This window comes from Astyanax mexicanus, chromosome 3 (assembly GCF_023375975.1).
Source record: "Astyanax mexicanus isolate ESR-SI-001 chromosome 3, AstMex3_surface, whole genome shotgun sequence".
Lineage (NCBI taxonomy): Eukaryota > Metazoa > Chordata > Actinopteri > Characiformes > Acestrorhamphidae > Astyanax > Astyanax mexicanus.
Genome location: NC_064410.1, coordinates 13394985 through 13417011, shown reverse-complemented (window position 1 = coordinate 13417011; position 22027 = coordinate 13394985). Strand labels below are relative to the sequence as shown.

Genomic DNA, 22027 nt, shown 5'->3' with positions numbered 1-22027 from the left:
CAAACTAACTACTTCTAACCTCATTTCCTTCTTCCTCTTCTCTACTCTCTACTCCCCCACCTCATTTCCCTTTGACCTCCTTTAGGCCCTATCCAAAGATGTTGTTACCTTTAACTTCTATTATTTTGTTCTTTATTATTGTAAGTCGCTTTGGATAAAAGCGTCTGCCAAATGAAATGTAATGTAATGTAATGTAAAGATAAATCCAAAGCTTGGCTTTTAGCATAGCTAGCTAACTCTCCTCTTGTCCGTGTTAAAAAAATACACAGAAATGGTAAAACTATGTTGCATCTGGGGGCAAAGGAGCCGGCTTCGCGTGAGCCAACTCCTCGTGGATTACGAGAAAGAAGCAGAGTTTGTTGTCACATATACATGGAGGTGCAAGAGAAGCCTGTTTTTTATTTTACTCTCTGCATTTTTTTAAGCGAACTTATTTAGAAATGATGGTTTAGTCCGCCCTGCAGCCACCGGCTTCAAGTGTAACGTGAGTCAGCCCAGACTGAAAGACCTGGGGGCTAAACTAAAAAGCATAAATCTGCCCAAAAAGCAGAAATCAGATTATCAAATTGAAGAAAGAAAAGAAGGAAAAAGAAAAAAGGCAGAATGGAGTTTGCTTGTTATGCAAAACCCAATTAAAGTTAACGTAGTACACTCCAGACAGCTGCTGCTGATGTTTGTATGCTCACATGAGAAAGAGAGCGCAAGCTGCTGACTGGTAGAATTGCTGCCTAAATGTGAGTTGTTAAGGTGTTAAAGTAAGTTAGCATTTTGGTTCAGTGCGTGTGCTATAGCCTGTTGTTAACTAACACAGCAGAGCTGAAAGTGTTGAGACTTAATAACGTTAAATGATCCACCTAGCAATATTTCTGCAGCATATATAAAAAAGTAAATATCCTACCAATATCACTGTAGGCTCAAGTGCACACTAGTAATATATTGAGCAATAAAGCAATTTATGATTTTTGTCTGGTAAAAAGCCTTGTCCTTGCAGTGCAGTGCTGTGCTTAAAATCTATTGTCCACACTCAATAAATTCATGACGTTACCAAAGCCAATGAATGATCATGTTAAATAACTGTGATCTCAATATCAATCAAAAATAATTGTGATTATGATTTTTGATTCGATTCTGAACGTACAGTTGTCTCCCTTTCTCGTGTTTAAGAGTAAATGTTTTAAATCAAAATTTGCACGTGTCATGGATCAAAACGTTAGTACACAAACCAGATGTAGTCTAATGTTTTAGGTATTTGAGCACAAGTAGGTCAAATGCATCAATACAGGTAGTGAATGAAAGAACCGCTCATCAAGAGAACCCCTCCTCCTTTTTTTGGCTTATGTTACTGTGCACGTTACATGTACTGGCATGGATAGGGGCCCACTGACATTGAGAGTGTACAGGGCCCAGTCTTTGCTGCTATGCCCCTGCTAGCACTGCTGGAGCAGCATTAGCATAAGCTGCTAGTTGCGCTTAGCACTAGCTCTTTCACCGTTCAGAGGCAAGTATATCAAACTGTAGCCTGCGTGCTAAAACAATCTACATGGGACAAACTGCAAGGTAATTTCTCCCTGGCTTATCAGAACAGGGTTCCTCAGTGTAGCTCTGTCGTGCGGCATTTACTACGTCCAACCGTGGCTAGTGGTTAGCTGCTAATGCTAATGCTGCTGCACCCAGCCTTAGTGGAAATCTGGAAATCTAAGCAAACGGAAGTGCTTTACTAACCCAAATAAACGGTATTACATAGGTAGTATATAGGATGACAGTCCAGACCTAGGCTTAAGCAAATTCCCTCTAGCTGAGCCTTCATAAATTCTATTTAAATACCCCAAGTATATATAATGAGCAGAATTTCCCAAACAGCCGCTGTGGCTTGGGTTCTGCTCTTATGATTTTTAACATGTGGTTGAGGTAGCTTATTTAGTAGAGTGTTGGCCTGTGATCATGTCGGTGAGCTCACCCATTATATTAAATTTTTTTACTTGAAGGTTGGAGTTCACCCTACACAAACATCCTGTAAAAGATCTATTTAATGTGTTCTGTGTGCATTCACACATGATGATCAAAGATAATAAAGTGTTTTTGGAACCAACATAGCAACATACTGGTTTTAGCAACATGCAGATAATATGTATATCCTGTTAAAGCCATTACTCTACTGAGAGCAAATTTAAATACACAATGAACACTAGAGGACCTGCAAAAAGATGTAATGTTAATTTAACTTGAATTTAACTTTAAATGTTCTGTTACAGATGTTGGAAGTGACACCTTTACAGAAATAACACAAACTACTACGACTGAGCTGCTCACTACCACTACAGGTACACTACTCTTTGAGATTAAAATTCTGAAAAAACGCAATTTAAATTGGACTGAATAAGAGCGATCTGGGGCGTTTTCTAGACTATCGAGATTCGGCAAAAACTTGCCGCTGATTGGTCTAAGATATTCAGTGTCAGGACAGGCTGTCTAAAAGAGTCAGAGCTAGTTTAACACTGGTTGAATGTGTTTTCGGTTCAATGTGCATTTTTTCTTTTCGTCCTGTAATGGGGCGTTGCTCGATCGCCTAATGCAACCAACTGGAACATCTTACCAACCCCCTGAAATGCCATAGCAACAACCATAAATCTAAGTATTTAAAAAACTAAACAACAGGTACCTCACATGCAAAACACTTTAGGTCAGTTTTTCCTAAATACGCTCTTTTATGTTTTTTATGACAGAGGCCATCAGTAACCCAAGCACTGACCCCTGTGATAACTACAGCATACTGGATGAGCCCTGGAGAGCCACAAACAGCCCCAATTACTGGTGGGGTTTACACTGTGACCAATACACCAGCTGGAACGGCTGGTATCGTCTGCTCCATCAGGGCAATAGCGTCCGGATGCCAGATTCATGTGTTAGTGAGAACATGTGTGGAACTCATGCCCCTCTCTGGCTGAATGGTCCTCATCCTCGACTGGAAGATGGAGTAGTCAGTCGGCAGGTCTGTGGGAGCTGGAACGGTGCCTGCTGCTTTTTTAATTCCTCCCCCATTCAAGTGAAAGCCTGTCCTGGAGATTACTACGTTTATGAGTTCGTCCGTCCAAGCAGCTGTTCTTTAGCTTACTGTGCAGGTGTGTATACTTACTGTTTAATATGATATTCAAACACTGTCATTATTTTATATCTTTCTCTTTTATATGTTTATATGTGATTATGAAACCCTAAACACAAATTTATATAATGAATCACTCCTGTTTTTTTTATTTCTTTGACTGAGTAAAAACAGTAATAAGCTATTACATATCTAAAAGGCTGTCTGAATGAGCCACAAAAAAAAACATAGTGCTTCCAGTTTACTCCACTGACAGCTAATTTAATACAAAATAAAATAACCGCTAGAGGGCCTGCAGAAAGATTATGTTAGGTACTGTTGATTTAACTTTTAAAATGTTCCGTTACAGATGTTGGAAATGAAACCACTACAGAAATACCACAAACAACAACAACTGAGACACTGCCTACCACTACAGGTAAACTACTGTTCTCTTTCTTCCAGTTCTAAATATAAATGTGTTGACTCCCTTGAATAAAATTTCTGTTGCTGTGAATATTACAGTGAGTAGAACATGAACTGGTCTGAAGACCCATCTCCAGTGTTCAGAGCCCAGGCGCTTCTCATTCGAGATTGTACAAATCTTCCCAAGTCTTCTCTGAATCATTCAGTGTTTACTGTACATGAGCTTTTTTGAGAAAAGGCGCTGTAGTATCTCAGTCCATTACAGTGGAGTGTGTTACCAATGGTTGTTTGGTGACTGGTTATCCAGCTCCCGTGAGATCATTAACAAGCTCCCCCATGCAAAACCTCTTTCTCAGAATGTGAGATCTTTCATGGAGCTCCAGAGTGAGGGAGACTGTCTGTCATTATCGCACCAACAGTGGTCTTTTTCTCGTTTTGTAGACTATCAAGAATCGACCCAAAAAAATGTGTTATTGCAGGGAAAACAACTTGCTGCTGATTGGTATTCAGAGGCAGAACTGGCTGTCCAAAACAGACACAACTAGTTTACCACTGGTTGAATGTGTTAGAAACCTTGTACTTCTTTTTTCCCTAATGAAGAAACTGCCAATGATAGCAACCAACCGAAACATCTTACCAACCCCTGAAATGCCATAGCAACAACCCTAGCAATGACCACAAATCTAACTATTTTAAAAAACTTTAGATCAGTTTTTCCTAAATACGCTCTTTTATGTTTTTATGACAGAGGCCATCAGTAACCCAAGCACTGACCCCTGTGATAACTACAGCATACTGGATGAGCCCTGGAGAGCCACAAACAGCCCCAATTACTGGTGGGGTGTACACTGTGACCAATACATCAGCTGGAACGGCTGGTATCGTCTGCTCCATCAGGGCAATAGCGTCCGGATGCCAGATTCATGTGTTAGTGAGAACATGTGTGGAACTCATGCCCCTCTCTGGCTGAATGGTCCTCATCCTCGACTGGAAGATGGAGTAGTCAGTCGGCAGGTCTGTGGGAGCTGGAACGGTGCCTGCTGCTTTTTTAATTCCTCCCCCATTCAAGTGAAAGCCTGTCCTGGAGATTACTACGTTTATGAGTTCGTCAGTCCAAATGGCTGTTCTTTAGCTTACTGTGCAGGTGTGTATACTTACTGTTTAATATGATATTCAAACACTGTCATTATTTTATATTTTTCTCTTTTATATGTTTATATGTGATTATGAAACCCTAAACACAAATTTATATAATGAATCACTCCTGTTTTTTTTTATTTCTTTGACTGAGTAAAAACAGTAATAAGCTATTACATATCTAAAAGGCTGTCTGAATGAGCCACAAAAAAAACATAGTGCTTCCAGTTTACTCCACTGACAGCTAATTTAATACAAAATAAAATAACCGCTAGAGGCCTGCAGAAAGATTATGTTAGGTACTGTTGATTTAACTTTTAAAATGTTCCGTTACAGATGTTGGAAATGAAACCACTACAGAAATACCACAAACAACAACAACTGAGACACTGCCTACCACTACAGGTAAACTACTGTTCTCTTTCTTCCAGTTCTAAATATAAATGTGTTGACTCCCTTGAATAAAATTTCTGTTGCTGTGAATATTACAGTGAGTAGAACATGAACTGGTCTGAAGACCCATCTCCAGTGTTCAGAGCCCAGGCGCTTCTCATTCGAGATTGTACAAATCTTCCCAAGTCTTCTCTGAATCATTCAGTGTTTACTGTACATGAGCTTTTTTGAGAAAAGGCGCTGTAGTATCTCAGTCCATTACAGTGGAGTGTGTTACCAATGGTTGTTTGGTGACTGGTTATCCAGCTCCCGTGAGATCATTAACAAGCTCCCCCATGCAAAACCTCTTTCTCAGAATGTGAGATCTTTCATGGAGCTCCAGAGTGAGGGAGACTGTCTGTCATTATCGCACCAACAGTGGTCTTTTTCTCGGTTTGTAGACTATCAAGAATCGACCCAAAAAAATGTGTTATTGCAGGGAAAACAACTTGCTGCTGATTGGTATTCAGAGGCAGAACTGGCTGTCCAAAACAGACACAACTAGTTTACCACTGGTTGAATGTGTTAGAAACCTTGTACTTCTTTTTTCCCTAATGAAGAAACTGCCAATGATAGCAACCAACCGAAACATCTTACCAACCCCTGAAATGCCATAGCAACAACCCTAGCAATGACCACAAATCTAACTATTTTAAAAAAACATTAGATCAGTTTTTCCTAAATACGCTCTTTTATGTTTTTATGACAGAGGCCATCAGTAACCCAAGCACTGACCCCTGTGATAACTACAGCATACTGGATGAGCCCTGGAGAGCCACAAACAGCCCCAATTACTGGTGGGGTGTACACTGTGACCAATACATCAGCTGGAACGGCTGGTATCGTCTGCTCCATCAGGGCAATAGCGTCCGGATGCCAGATTCATGTGTTAGTGAGAACATGTGTGGAACTCATGCCCCTCTCTGGCTGAATGGTCCTCATCCTCGACTGGAAGATGGAGTAGTCAGTCGGCAGGTCTGTGGGAGCTGGAACGGTGCCTGCTGCTTTTTTAATTCCTCCCCCATTCAAGTGAAAGCCTGTCCTGGAGATTACTACGTTTATGAGTTCGTCAGTCCAAATGGCTGTTCTTTAGCTTACTGTGCAGGTGTGTATACTTATTGTTTAATATGATATTCAAACACTGTCATTATTTTATATCTTTCTCTTTTATATGTTTATATGTGATTATGAAACCCTAAACACAAATTTATATAATGAATCACTCCTGTTTTTTTTTTATTTCTTTGACTGAGTAAAAACAGTAATAAGCTATTACATATCTAAAAGGCTGTCTGAATGAGCCACAAAAAAAAAAAACATAGTGCTTCCAGTTTACTCCACTGACAGCTAATTTAATACAAAATAAAATAACCGCTAGAGGGCCTGCAGAAAGATTATGTTAGGTACTGTTGATTTAACTTTTAAAATGTTCCGTTACAGATGTTGGAAATGAAACCACTACAGAAATACCACAAACAACAACAACTGAGACACTGCCTACCACTACAGGTAAACTACTGTTCTCTTTCTTCCAGTTCTAAATATAAATGTGTTGACTCCCTTGAATAAAATTTCTGTTGCTGTGAATATTACAGTGAGTAGAACATGAACTGGTCTGAAGACCCATCTCCAGTGTTCAGAGCCCAGGCGCTTCTCATTCGAGATTGTACAAATCTTTCCAAGTCTTCTCTGAATCATTCAGTGTTTACTGTACATGAGCTTTTTTGAGAAAAGGCGCTGTAGTATCTCAGTCCATTACAGTGGAGTGTGTTACCAATGGTTGTTTGGTGACTGGTTATCCAGCTCCCGTGAGATCATTAACAAGCTCCCCCATGCAAAACCTCTTTCTCAGAATGTGAGATCTTTCATGGAGCTCCAGAGTGAGGGAGACTGTCTGTCATTATCGCACCAACAGTGGTCTTTTTCTCGTTTTGTAGACTATCAAGAATCGACCCAAAAAAATGTGTTATTGCAGGGAAAACAACTTGCTGCTGATTGGTATTCAGAGGCAGAACTGGCTGTCCAAAACAGACACAACTAGTTTACCACTGGTTGAATGTGTTAGAAACCTTGTACTTCTTTTTTCCCTAATGAAGAAACTGCCAAAAAAATAGTAACGCGTTACTGATTCCAAATTAATAGCACGCATTAACGCTTTAACGTTGACAGCCCTAGTTGATAGTAAAATTGTTTCATTGCAGATGTTGGCAGCATTACCCCGTCAGAAATAACTACTACGACTCAGCCACCCACTACTACTACAGGTAAAGTAAAGAACTCCTCACATTCAACATTTGAAGCAAGATTACTGTATTATTGTGTCATGATCAAGCAGTAGTACTCAAATGCACAAATGCACATTTGAGTTAAATATGTATAATACATAGAAGCAATACAAAGAGCAGCCAGGATAGACAGGGTACACAGGAGATAACGGGAAATAACATACCAAACACAAGAAAAAGTCCAGGGTTCTAACACAGGCAATCAGCAATAAAGGGAAGGTAAGAAAGCAGAGTTGAGGTATACAGAAAAAAATGGAAAAAAAATTCTAATCAATTAGAGCACTGAATAAATGCATTGTAATGCAGGACGAACCAAAACAATACTCATCACTGAGTAACTCCCGGTGATTAGAATTACGGTGATTGATTTCCTAGAGGTGCCTTGTTCAGAGTCATGTGATCATGTTAGTGTTGTTATGGTGAGGTGGGTTAAGGGTAATGTATTTCAGAGACTAAAGATTGCAGGCAGAGCCAGTGCAGGGGCAACAGGTGCACTTTCAGTGCCAGGTGTGACAGATTGAGCTATGATCTCAAAGCTATGGCTTATTCAATGTAACCTTTTTGAGAGGTCATGTAATGCACATTTTAAAGCTATATAAACACTCTCAAAAAACTACTCATTCCTACAATCATCAGCCATGTGCTTCTCTAAGCAGCTGGTCATGACTCTGATGGTGGAGGCATCTTCTCAGCAGCAGGCTCTGAAAGGTGTGTTGAAGTAGAGGATACATGAATGCAGCAGTATACACATATCTGCTTCAGTCTACAAGAGAGCAATGAGTTGGGAAAAACGGTTTTAAGAGGACAAAATGAAAGCGCAGACTGCGGGCCAGAAAAAAAAAAATTCACTACACTTAAAAAAGGCCTGTTGTTTTTGTATCCCAAATTTACCACCTGCCTAATTGTGTTTAAATAATTATTGAACACTTTCTGTAAATCCTATAAACATTTCACTTCTCAAATATCACTGTGTTCATATGCTATATGATATATTTAACTGAAATTGCTGATGTGAACAACCAATGATTTATAAAGGAAAATCAGCCTCAAATGGCAAGAAATTTGAACACTCTAAACAATCTGAACATTCTAAATTCTGACCTCTAGCTAACCTGATGTTTTGGAGAAGCATGCAACATCTTAAGCATGTCCCGAGCCCTTCTCCCTCCACAGCCACTTAACTGAGAGTTTAGGTTATGAAATGAATAAACAATGAAATATAAACGAGAGAATAAATAGAGTTTATCTACAATAAACAAATCATATGAACGATTTAAATGAACAAAATGATCATTTGGCAGGGTTACAGTTAAATGAATAGAACCTAAACTGATCTCCAAACAGCATAAAGTTAAAGATTGAGGGCGCTATCCTACACTCTGTGCAAGGCATGTTACGATGCTTGTTGCTATCTTACACCCTGTCAACAGTCAATTTTTTTAAGCCTTGCACCCGCAAGCGTTAAATAGTATTGGAGTGTATCTACGCCGATGGGCATGGTGTTCTGGTGTGTTTAGGTAAATATCTGTTGATTTTCAGTCTTTGTGGCGGTAAATACAGGTGCACCACTGACTGATTTAAACCCTGAGAACAGTCAATAGTCACCTGCCAAAACTTATCTTAGCCTTGCAGGTGCATTGTGTGCGTGTACACCCCCACTTATAACACACATATGGACACAAATCCAGCTTTTACATAAACAATAAACAGAATAAAGAACAATGAGCTGCTGTCGCACTTTCATAGCATAAACGTGCAGGTTAGTATCCTCTGAGCCGCGCTGTTAAGATATCAGTGCGTCCAAGTCAGAGCACACCTGGCTCTTAAGGGGAATGACAACTGGCACACTGATTGGTTTATTTTATGTTAATTAAGAGAATTAGTACATGCCTTTTGCTCATTCTAAGCTGTGCAAGGCGTACTGTTTGGGTCCTCACGATACCAAAGACACACCTATATGCCCTAAATCAAGCTGCGGGATGCGCAATTAACCAGCGCATTATAGATCGCTATAATAGGGCCCTTAAAATTCAGAATATGAAAAGCCAAGATGCTGCAAAATTTTAAGCTATGTACGATATAGCTTAAATATATAGTTTATATATATATATATATATATATATATATATATATATATATATATATATATATATATATATATATATATATATATATATATGTATATATTTGACTCCTCAAACCAACAATCAGCATGCATGGGTGAAGAGGAAATGGTGTGGGGGAATAGATTTAATTAAATGTTTGATGTTATCTTTTATTCAGAGACGCCGACCACGACTGCTCCACTGAACACTAGCACAGGTATGCCTGGATACACATCACCCCCACCCTCCTCCCCTGCCACACACACACACACATTTTTATTTTCTCATTGCGGTTGATGTAAACATTAACAATGGTTATTAAATTGCAGTTTGTTTTTTTTGTTTTTGTTTTACATATATTCATATTTCATTTAAAATATTAGATTTTTTTTTTTTTTTTACATACATATATTCTATTTACTTTACATGAATTATTAGTCTACTAATTGACAATGGAACTCTATAATTTATTATTAGGTTTCTTATTCACCTAACGTAACATTACCAGTGTTCTTCATGTTAAATTAGCTCTTGATTGGAATTCTCCCATTAGAAAAGAAAGCCTTCCATCAAACATGCTTACTTTCATCAATCTAGACGCAGTTTTAAAGGCTCTGAAGCTTAAGTTTTTCTTTTCTGCTAATTACAGTATCTATTATGTCTGTTAGGTCCTTTCTATCCATTTGGAGTTGGGGATATAGAGAACGGGCGAGTTGATGATGGAAGTTCACCAGCTATAGCTCTTCTACAGCACTTTATATTCTTTGGCACAACATACGCTCAACTTTATGTAAGCCAGTGTCTTTCTGTTTATCTTTCTATCTGCATTAACATACTAACATCTAATCTCAAAATCTGTTAAATATAAATTTGAAATGGCAGTTTCAAATGTTTTGAAAAAAGGTCAATTCAATCAGGAATCTGCACTGCTTGACATAGGCATCATTATACCAACCTGAAGAAGAACTGGGGATAGTTCTACATAAAGAATAACTTAAAATCCTCCTAATCTGTGAACGGAGCTTTAAGAAACTCACACCAACACACTTGCAGTAAATAGTTGCTCTACCATAAAAATAACTAATATTAGATGAAGTCCTAAAAAATAGATTAGTAGAATAGAGTAGAGAGGAACAGTCTGTGAGAGTATGATTTGCAATTCAAATTGTATTTCTTTGTATTTATATTAATTTCAATCATGCAATCTTTTTTATTCCAAGCACATTTATAAAATATATATATATATATTTTTTATTTTCAGAATAAAAGCGGTCAGTGGTCAGTGATTTTTCTTTCTTTTTCTGCAGGTCAACAATAATGGACACTTAACTTTTGATCAGTCGTGGAACAGCTACTCCCCCTATCAGTTTCCTGCTAATGCTGGACGAGACATCATTGCTCCATACTGGACAGACATTGACAATCGTTACAATGGAATCATCTCATACCAGCAATACACATCTGGCAGTGTTCTCACTCAGGCTACCCAGGACATTAACCAGTATTTCCCTCAGCTTCATTTTAATGCCACTTGGGTCTTTGTTGCAACGTGGAACAGAGTAGGATACTGTTGCTCTAACTCAGGCGAAGTAAGAAAATATTTTTTTCAAGTTTCCTTTACTTAATCTCATCTTTTCATTGGCTTATGTAACATCATACTATAATGACATAATATTTATCCTCCATTACCTTAAACAGCTTTAAGTTCACTTTCTTATCTTATCTTAAACATTTTTTCAGGAAACATCTTTCCAAGTAGTCTTGATTTCTGATGGACGGCTGTCTTTTGTTCTAATGAACTATGGTAAAATTGCTCCAACAAGCCGGGCTGTACAGGTAGGAATTACTCGTTTGTTACACGATGTTCAATATTTTATTAAGGAATTATTAAATTATTAAATTTGAGGTTGCCGAGTGGTACAGCGGTCTAATGCGCTGCCACTATGAGCGGGAGGTCGCAGGCTCGAACCCCCGCTCATGCAGCTTTGCCATCAAGCTGCCGGTGCTCAGAGGGAGCACAATTGGCCCTGCTCTCTCTGGGTGGGTAGATGGCGCTCTCTCCCCACATCACTCCTAGGGTGATGTCTGCAGCACAGGGCGTCTGTGAGCTGATGTATCAGAACCGAGCTGCTGCGCTGTCCTCCAAGCGCGCTGGCAGCTCAAAAAGAAGCGGTGGCTGACTTCACATGTATCGGGGGAAGCATGTGATAGTCTTCACCCTCCTGGTGTGTTGGGGCATTACAAGTGATAGGGGGAGTCCTAGTGAGTGGGTTAAGTAATTGGCTGTGTTGGGGAGAAAATGGGAAAAAATTGAAATAAAATGATAAAAAAGAAAAAAAATATATTAAATTTGTATTGTCTAATTTTGATTGCTAGGCTGGTTATGACACAAGTGACTCCAGCTACTATTTCTCAATCCCCGGATCATTTCAACGCAACTACAACAATGACTTCACATACACAAGCAATGTGAATGTCACGGGCAGATGGGCTTTCCGTGTAGATCACGGATCACGAACATGTCAGTTTAATGGTAATGTCACTTCAAGCTAAAGAAAACAATACCTGCTTTTGAGAATCGGTATCAGTACCATAGTAACACTATTAAATGTATCTCATGTAACTTTCTCTCAGGCAACACTGTACCTCAGGGAACCAGTTTCTGGACAGATTCCTCATGCTGGGAGAGATGCACCTGCACTCGCAGGGGTCTCCAGTGCAGCTCACAGCCTTGCACATACTCTCAAGCCTGCCGGCCTGCTGCCTTGGAGTACAGCTGCCAAAATGTTCAACGCCAAACCTGCACCATCTCTGGAGACCCTCACTACTACACCTTTGACAATCAGATCTTCCACTTTCAGGGGACCTGCACCTATGTCCTGTCGGAGGTACACAAACATTTATTTTATTGGTGTGGAATTTGTGGTCGGCATATGAAACAGAATCTGTAGTCTTGAACCTGTCTGATTTTGAAATTTCTGTACAGGCTTGTGGGGATGGGTTGCCATACTATCGAATTGAAGGGAAAAATGAGCACAGGGGCAGCACACGTGTATCATGGACACGCTTAGTCCGAGTGTTTGTCTATGATGAAGAACTGGAACTGGTGAAAGATCATCAATATGAGGCCAAGGTAAGCATCACTGAGGTAGTTCATTAAAGTTTATTTTAATGAAGTCCTTTCTGTGATTGTTTTTTTTTTGTCTGTTTAGGTCAATGGCAGTTTTGCATCAACACCTTTCAGCCTCCGGAATGGCTCCATTCAAGTCTACCAGTCAGGTTTTTCAGTGGCCATCAGTACAGATTTTGGCTTGGTTGTCACATATGATGCATATTCCTACGTGACCATCAGTGTGCCTTTTGACTACCAGAATGCAACCTGTGGCCTATGTGGCAATTTCAACCACCACCCAGAGGATGACTTCCGTACACCTTCAGGTGAAGTCTTGAGTTCAGATACAGACTTTGCAAATTCTTGGACAGCAACAGGGGACACAGATCCTGGCTGCCAGAATACCTGCTCAGGCTTGACTTGTGCTGCTTGTACTGAAGCTCAGAGGAGAATCTACAGTAATTCAGACTACTGTGGAATCCTGGGAGATCCTGCTGGTCCTTTTAGCTCTTGCCACTCAAGACTGTCACCCCAGACCTTTATGGAGAACTGCATCTATGATCTTTGTGTGGGAGGAGGATACCAGCCAATCCTATGCCAGGCACTCAATGTGTATTCTGCTCAATGCCAGCAGCAAGGCGTTCAGCTTGGCCTTTGGAGGAGACAAGGATTCTGTGGTAGGAGTCAAAAGAGATTTTTACTGATTTTACTAATAATAAAAGGTGGAAGAGCATGTCGAACTAAACTATTATTTTCTCACTGTTTACTTTCAGAAATCTCATGTCCCAGGAACAGTCACTTTGAGTCCAGTGGAACAAGCTGCCCTGCAACGTGCAGTAACCCCACTGCTCCCGTAAACTGCCCTTTGCCGAACCAGGAGAGCTGCATCTGTGACGCAGGATATGTCCTAAGTGCTGGAGAATGTGTATCTCAAGCCAACTGTGGCTGCACTTTTGAAGGACTCTACTATGCCAGTGGTCAGTCAGTGATATTGGATGGGGACTGTGGGAGGCAGTGTTCCTGCAACAGTGGAGTAATGAGCTGCCAAAACTACCAGTGTGGTCCACAAGAGATGTGTGCAATCCATAATGGTGTGAGAGGCTGCAGACCAATAGGCTATTCCACCTGCTGGGTTGAAGGACCAGGCTTCTATCACACATACGATGGACTGATGTTCAGCTACCCAGGAGCCTGTGAACTGACCCTCAGCAGGGTGATGGGACTTTCTCCACTCCCTAACTTTGCAGTAACAATTCAGAAACAGCCCTCAGGCCCTCAGGGCTTTTCCAGAGTGCTGACATTTGAGGCAGAGGGAACTCAGGTTTCTATGAAGATGGAAGAAGGAGGAACAGCAACTGTAAGCTCATCTATTAAGTTATTTTTGAAATTGCTATCTTATCTTACCTTATCTTATTTCCAATCACATTACAGTGCATAGCTACATTGTAAACAAGGTTGAGTTTTAGATTAAATAAAGGTTGAAATTCTTTTTCAGGTGGATGGTCAGGAAGTTGCTCTGCCATTTAGCGTTGGCAGCGGTCGAATCCATATCTACCACAGCAGTGTGAAGGGCATAATCATGGAAACCACTTTTGGTGTAACTGTACGAGCTGACTGGCCACACCTCATCCGAATAACTGCCCCCAGTACCTACAATGGCACACTTGGAGGACTATGTGGGAATTTCAATGAATACCTTGAAGATGAATTCCTCAGTCCCGATGGAGTCTTGCTGAATGACTCGCGAACATTTGGGGATAGCTGGCGAGATGGGTCCCTCTCAGCCCACTGTGAAGAATCCACTGATATCTGGCAAAAAGGGTATTATCAGGACAGCAACCAGTTCAGGATGCATTGCAGCATACTTTCCTCACCATCTGGACCTTTCGCTCAATGCCACAGCAGTCTGGATCCCTCGGCGAAGGTAGAGGATTGTATCAGTTCCCTGCAACAGACAGAGGGTGCAAAGGAAGCCCTGTGTGAGGCCCTGCGAGGGTATGCTGTGCTTTGCCAGCAAAATGGCATTGTCTTGCAAGAATGGAGAAACATCACTGACTGTGGTGAGTGCTGAAGAAAACATTTTAGTAGCTTTATCATTTTATAAAGTATTTCTAAATACAGTAATTTTCTTATATATATAACAATTTTCAAACACCAACCAACACCTTGCTTCTTGTTCCTTATTCTCCTAAAGAGTTCCCCTGCCCAACCAACAGTCATTATGAGCTGTGTGGAACTTCCTGCCCAGCAGCCTGCCCTAGTCTCTCATTCCCCTATCTGTGCACCCAACACTGCCAGGAAGGGTGCCAGTGTGATGATGGGCTTCTTCTGAGTGGAGACCACTGTGTGCCACCCATTGGCTGTGGCTGTCTGCATGAAGGGCGCTATAGGCAGGGTGGGGAGCGTTTCTGGTACGGTGAGCAGTGCCAGTCCCTATGCATCTGTGATGGGACCACAGGTTTTGTCCGCTGCAACCCATCATCTTGCAGTGAGCAGGAAACCTGTCGTATTGTCGGAGGAGAATATGGCTGCCACCCTCAACCCCGTGCCACATGTTCTGCATCAGGGGATCCCCATTACACCTCTTTTGATGGACGTAATTTTGACTTCCAGGGCACCTGCAGATATATCTTGTCAACTGTCTGCAGTGACAATCAAGATCTACCATTTTTCCAGGTTGTTGCAAAAAATGAAGCATGGAATGGGCTCCCAGTCTCAATCACTGTTGAAGTTTCTGTTAATGTCTCAGGACACCTGGTTCTGGTCTCACGTAACAAGCGTGGCATTGCTGTGGTAAGCATCAAAGTTAAACCCTTTAATATTAACAACTTTTAAGAGGAATGTCTATAATAATTCTTGTTCTTTTCTCTTAGATTGACAGTGAGACTAAGAATCTTCCAGTCCTCCTGGATTCTGGCAGTGTCTCTGTTTACTCCAGTGGGCAGAACACATTCATTACAACTGACTTTGGCCTAAGTGTGAGTTACGATGGCTCTTGGGTAGTGCGCGTCACTGTTCCAGCTAATTACAGTGGAGCAACCTGTGGCCTGTGTGGTAACTTTAATGGCCAGACAAATGATGATTTCCGAATTCGCTCAGGTGAACTGGTTTCTTCAGCTTCTCAGTTTGGAGCTGACTGGAAGGTCGGGAATGATACTTCATGCGATGATGAATGTGGAGACTCCTGTGCACGATGCCAAAACCCAGTGTCAGCACGGTCTCAGTGTGAGATTCTCAGGGACAGACAGGGTCCTGTAAGTTTCTGTCATTCCTACGTGGACCCCGAGGCCTACTTTAACGATTGTGCTTTCGACTTATGCCTCTCGGAGTACCAACATGATGTACTGTGTCGATCTATTCAAACCTATGTGAGTGCCTGCCAGTCTGCCAATGCTCCAGTCTTGCCCTGGAGGCAGAACACAACCTGCCGTAAGTGACTTACTTAAATATGACCTAAATGATGGAAGAACATAGATTTGAGGTATTAGATGGAGATTTGGAGTTTTAATTAGGAGGGAATCAGGAGGGACACTCATGAAAATAATCCTTACTTTTGGACTTCAAATATGATATTGCAATGCACACTAGATTACCCCACAAAAACAAAAGATAATAATTGTGTAGCTAATGTAACGTGCCTGTGTGTTCCTTACAGGCATGGACTGTCCCATGAACAGCCACTATGAACTTTGTGGCACAGACTGTGAGCATACCTGTGCTAGTAGCATTGATTCTGTATGCGAGCATGCCTGTTCAGAGGGCTGCTTCTGTAATGAAGGCTTTGTGAGAAGTGGGGGCTTCTGTATCCCAGTGGAACAATGTGGCTGCCTCTACAATGGATTTTATTTCAATGTGAGTTCCCAATGGCTATATATCCATCTATCAAAATACACAACCTCAATAATTCAGTTTAAAAAGTTAGACATTGTTGGTGTTATCATAAAACTAATTACTGTCATTTGCACTTGCCTTTTAAAGATAGGTGAGAAGTTCTGGAACCAAGAATGTTCACAACACTGTGAGTGTTTTGCTCCCAATGACCTGCGCTGCTCCTCCATCTCCTGCTCTCCCACCCAGGAGTGTATGGTCAAGAATGGCCAACGCGGCTGCTACAGCACAATGTCCTCATGCATGGTGTGGGGTGATCCCCATTACCTTACCTTTGATGGAGCTGTAACCACCTTCCAGGCAAGAATAGAGATTTTAAACTTTTTAAATCTTTTTTTCTTTTGAAATAATGTAACATATATTCATATATTATTGATCCTTTCCAGGGCACTTGCTCATATGAGATATCTAAGACCTGTGGCAATGTCTTAGACAACGGCCTGGAGTTCCTTGTAGTGGCGACCAACATGCACCGTGAGAACAAGGATGTGTCCTTTGCCTCTGTAGTGGACATATGGCTTTCTAAAGGGGGACAGCGTTCACAGATTACTATCGGACAGAACAAGAGAGTGAAGGTACAGGCATTTCCTGTTTTGATCAGGAGTGGGGAAAAGTTCCTGTTTTTTCTTCTTTTTCTTCTTTCTTTCTTAAATTTCTTTTTTTTCTCTGCAGGTTGATGGGACAGACATTGACTCATCTGCTTTTGAAATCGGCCAACTTGCAGAATTACATCAGGAGAATGATTTTGTGGTTGTAAATGCATCCAGTGAGTTGATGGTCTACTTTGATGGTCGTTTTACACTTTTGGTGAGACTGGACGAAAGCTTTCACGGATCTGTATGTGGAATGTGTGGAAACAATAACGGAGACGCTGCAGATGACAAAGCTATGCCCAGTGGAGCTCTTGCACCCAGTGACGATGAATTTGGCAACAGTTGGAGATCAGAAATCAGCACCCAAGGGTATTTATCTCTGTTGTATATAGTAATTAAAAAAGAAACTTAAAATACATTATAATGGACACACAAGCAGGTAAAAGAGCTGAAGATGACAAATCAGAATTCCATCAGTTTGTTTTGTAAATATGAGATTAATTAAATAGAGTTGACATTAGAAGTAAGTTAAATGGCCAGTATACCCCCTGATGTTTGGTGACTCCACCCTCAGGTCAAATTTAAAAAATGCTAAAAAAGGAAGAAGTCGTTGATGTATGCGTTTAGAGGACAGGAGGGAGAACTTCACTGATTGACTGATATGCATATAGTGTCATCGCACCAAAGTACATGGAAACTTAACCCACTCCTATAGCACAGTTAAACCTGGTGGAAATGACCACAGTAAAAGGAAAGGTTAATGATAAAATTTAAGCAGGACTGGTAGGTTTCATTACTTCAAAGGAAAACATTTTAGCTATTCATGGAAAAAATATGGTTTAGGGTTTAGTGGCTCTTTAATAGTTTTTTTTAGCTCAACTTTACTTTTTTACACCATCACTGATTGTACTGTGTTCTTTCCAGGTGTGGAGCTATTGATCAGAGATATGATGTGAACGACTGCCCCTTCACACAGGAGTACTCTGAAGTCTGCAGCATCATCACCAACACCAGCGGACCTTTCCAGCACTGTCATTTCCATGTCAACCCCATGGTTTACTTCAGGTCCTGTGTGTATGATCTATGTGTCTACACATCAGCCAATGGCATGCTGTGTTCAGCTCTGGAGGCCTATGAGGTTGCTTGCACTACAATGGGTCTGGAGATCTCAGAGTGGCGCTCTGATCTAGGCTGCTGTAAGTCAGCTATTTTTATGGATCTCTCTCGTTTAGATTATCTGGGTTAAATGTGAAGTGTTTTACTGATATGTATATGATTGTTTGGTGATTTTTGTATATTATTTCCATTTTTCTATCTTCAGCGTACACGGACCCTTGTGCAGAGCTGGAATGCACAGCAGACGAGTGGTGTGGAGAGAAAGATAACATCTATGGCTGCTTCTGTAACGAGAACCATCCTAGACCAAAGAAGGAGTCTTATGGTACGAAGGTATTTTAGGGCATTGGCATCAACAGACTCTCAGTGCCCCTTTACTGCCTGTTTCATCTTTCCATTCTCTCTCTTTTGTTCCAGACTCCAAAGAAGAGTGTGAGAGCAGCTCTGGCACCATGTCTCTGTCCCGCTGTCAGCTCTTTGAAGCTGGTTTCTCTGCTGACGTCCTGCACCTGAGTGACCCCAACTGCACAGGGACAATCCAGAACGGCAGACTGGTCTTCTCCTTTGATAACGATGCAAACATCTGTGGGACAAATCTTGTGGTACAGTAAACAATAATGACACTGATTGAGTTTTTTACAGTTTATTAAGCAGCTGTAAACACGCCCTTTGTAGTTATTTAAATGTAAAGACAACAGTTTTAGCATAAGGTTGTGCACTGCATTCAAAAATATTAAATAATCAGTGCAAAAAAAGTAAATTTTTGCATCTTGTTTCAGTTTCTGTAACATTTACTTGCAGTAAGTGATATGGGGACCAGAAACCTGTCACAAAGGTAAAATTCACAAAGCTAAGTCTGTTCTTGAACAAGTTAGAGGACTGTTTCAAGGCAGGCTTGCATGTCTTTAGACCCAGATGCCCCTGGGTCAGTCGGCGCATATATTATACATTTTGGGATTTAATTAACACAGGTCTGCAATTAATTAAGAAACAAGCAGTCATGCCATGTTTGGTTAGGATTTTCTTAGGGATGCCCACTCCTAATTAGGATAGTCAGGAGAGCCTTAAGTAAGACTCCACCAGCTACATGGTGGGTGATTTATGGGCAACAGCAAAAATTAGTTAGTTGGCCTGAGCTGTGGTATGAAGAATCTGTCTGACTTAACGTAACGCACAGTTGGTGTAACAGGAACAACATAATGTAAAACAAATGAAAAAAAAGACTAATTTCTGTGGTTTAGTTTCGGTCCAAATACCTGAGACATATGTATGGAAATACATTGACTCAGTAAACTCCAGTAAGGACTTTATTAGCAAAAGGGGACTAACCAAAGCTGAACAAAAAAAAGAGACAGGTCTGCAACCTAAACTGCAGCCTCAACTGGAATTCCCAATTTTAAAATAATGGTCCACGCTTTATATACCAACAGTCCCTTCCCTGTGTCTTAGAACTTCCTGAAACTTCCTGTGATTTATGTGTGAAGCTACATGACCAATTTTTAAATGTACTGAATTTACAATATCTACAGGCCAATGGTACACACTTCATCTATGAGAACACTATCCAGGGAGGAGCAGACTCAGCAAAAGGATCCATCCACAGAAAGAAATATCTAGAACTGCAGTTCTCCTGCATTTATCAGATCAGCCAGACACTCTCCATGGACACAGAATTAACCCCTCTGCAGAGGTAGGGGAGCTGTGGCCCGCGTTCTTAAAAACCTTCATTAATATTCTACTAATTTAAACTGATTAATAGCTTAGATTGATGTATTAAAATAAAGCTTAGGAGACTTAATAATATTGCTGCTGGGTTTTTTAAATGTATATAGCGTCGTGCGCAAGAGGCTTCCAGGTCAGGGGATGTACCAGGTCAGGATCATTCCCTATCAGGATGCTGCCCTCTCCCAACCTTACAACGGCAGTGTGAAGATAGTGGTGGACGAGAGGATCTATGTGGGAGTGTTTGTTCAGGGGGTGGACAGTCGTCAGATTGCCACAGTGATAGACTCATGTTGGGCCACTCCTGAGAATGACCAGAACCATGCTGTCCGCTGGGATCTCATCACTAACAGGTCAGAGATTTTTATTTTCTTTAACTGTCCTGTTGATGTGCGCTCTTTACAGACATCATTCTACATTTAATTATTTAATTTAATACTTTAATTGTTTAATTAAAATCTTGAACTTTTAAAAGATGCTACTGGTTTCAGTGTGGCCAGTGGACCTAGGTACAGCCTTAGTCACCACTAATAATACAAATAAAGATATTGTGGACTATAACATAAAGTAGCACCAAGATTAACACCAAGATTATAAAGAAAGTAAATTAAATAAAATAAAAACAGAATATATAATAAATTAAAGAATGAAATTAAAAGGTAAATTAAACAAAAGAATAAAATATATAAAAAGGTAAAGGGAAAAGTCAGGTAAAACAGTTATAGGCTTTCTGAAAGTGGTTAGAAATTAAAAGTTCATTGTTTTAGAATTTTAGAGTTTCCTTTAGTGAATTCCAGCAAGCTGCTTCTCTGTAGCCAAAAGCAGATTTTATTTAAGCAATAGAACACGAGAGGGAGTGTGTTATCACGAATAACATCACGGCTGTGATCCGGTCGCAGGCACGAGCCGAATGTGTTGCTCACTGCACTGTTAACAACAATGACTTCTGTATTACCCGTGCTGGGACAAATTAATGGAAACCCATTCCATTTATTCTTTGGGTCTGTGTCTGGGGAGGTTGTAGGAGAATGTCAGGGTTTAGGCTATAATTCTACACCCCTGAAATGAGTTTGATGTATATGATCCTGTAAAGGGATCTTGAAGGTTGAGCCTCACTGTTGAGCTTTTTTAATTAGTTTAAAGATGTTGTGAGCTAGCGGGGGACAGGAATAAGGGTGAAGGGAAAGGGCAGAGCCCTGTGTGTTTCCCACCCATGAGTAAAATATGATTTCAGAATAAAATTTTATTCATTTTCAGGTGTCCTAATCCAGAGGATACGACAGTAGAAGTTCTTCAGAACGGTGTCTCCACTACTGGCCGTTTCTCCTTCAGGATGTTTGCCTTTAATGGAGACTATCAGAAAGTTTTCCTTCACTGCTCCATTCACCTGTGCATTCTGGAGGGCAACAACTGTGCAGCAGTGAGTTTCATTCATTTTTTCATCCTGACACATCGTGCCACATTGATTTACAGTATAAATGTTCTCCAACAGGAGTCTTAGCTTTCTAAAGAAATATATATATTTTTTTGCATTCCAACAATTTAATCTTGTTTAAGTAAAAGGAATATTTTTATTTTCCTCTACCTCCAGTTCCTGTGCCTACTTCACAACCGACCCATCATTAATGCTTTATAAAAAATGACTCAGCATTAGGGTGCTTGTTTTAACAGCGGTTACATCAGTATATAATGTCCTTAAGAATTCATTAATGAATCATTTGTGTTTTGCAGCGCTGTTTCCCTGGGTTTCACCACAGAGTTGGCCGGTCTGTGGACATCCATGACATGGCCTCCATATCTGTGGGGCCTTTCATCTGGACAGTCTGAAGCACAGGTAATTAACACTCACTTTCTAAATTTAACTTTAAAAAAATCTGTATTTAGTATGATAAAATGTATAGGATTCTGAAAATATTTTATTTACCACAGGAGGTTTTTAAAAAGCCCATTCAATTTGCCATAGAAAAATGAAGCTTAGGCACAGAAACCCATAAACTACAACATGACAACACAACTGCAGTGGTCTATTGTAGAGCTTGTTGGTGATAAAGGTCATGGTGAATATAAGGCTTGTGTTGTGTACAGTAAAGGTGTGAGTGCTATTAGTGAATATAGTAACTCTGTATTGTAGA

At 40.5% G+C, this 22027-nt stretch overlaps 1 protein-coding gene across 1 annotated transcript; it reads left to right on the top strand.

The window, feature by feature from the left end:
* Nucleotides 1–282: 282 nt before the first annotated feature.
* LOC125799306 (alpha-tectorin-like) lies at nucleotides 283–21722 on the top strand. The gene is made up of 26 exons (XM_049475748.1): nucleotides 283–316; nucleotides 2253–2321; nucleotides 2724–3119; nucleotides 4254–4649; nucleotides 5784–6049; nucleotides 10772–11023; nucleotides 11841–11985; nucleotides 12099–12352; nucleotides 12451–12597; nucleotides 12677–13253; nucleotides 13350–13933; nucleotides 14072–14636; nucleotides 14771–15172; nucleotides 15326–15369; nucleotides 15450–16005; nucleotides 16232–16428; nucleotides 16555–16764; nucleotides 16851–17039; nucleotides 17137–17426; nucleotides 17982–18253; nucleotides 18379–18498; nucleotides 18591–18775; nucleotides 19703–19863; nucleotides 20006–20248; nucleotides 21153–21315; nucleotides 21627–21722. Exons 1-26 carry the CDS (start codon nucleotides 283–285, stop codon nucleotides 21720–21722), a joined length of 6813 nt encoding a protein of 2270 aa, XP_049331705.1.
* Nucleotides 21723–22027: the final 305 nt, after the last annotated feature.

Bases quoted from the DNA above. Each gene is read 5' to 3' on its own strand.
- LOC125799306 (XM_049475748.1), top strand. From the start codon at position 283: ATGTTGCATCTGGGGGCAAAGGAGCCGGCTTCGC. The intron at 19,864-20,005 runs GTAGGGGAGCTG...AAATGTATATAG, and splicing joins GAATTAACCCCTCTGCAGAG to CGTCGTGCGCAAGAGGCTTC. The intron at 20,249-21,152 runs GTCAGAGATTTT...ATTCATTTTCAG, and splicing joins TGGGATCTCATCACTAACAG to GTGTCCTAATCCAGAGGATA.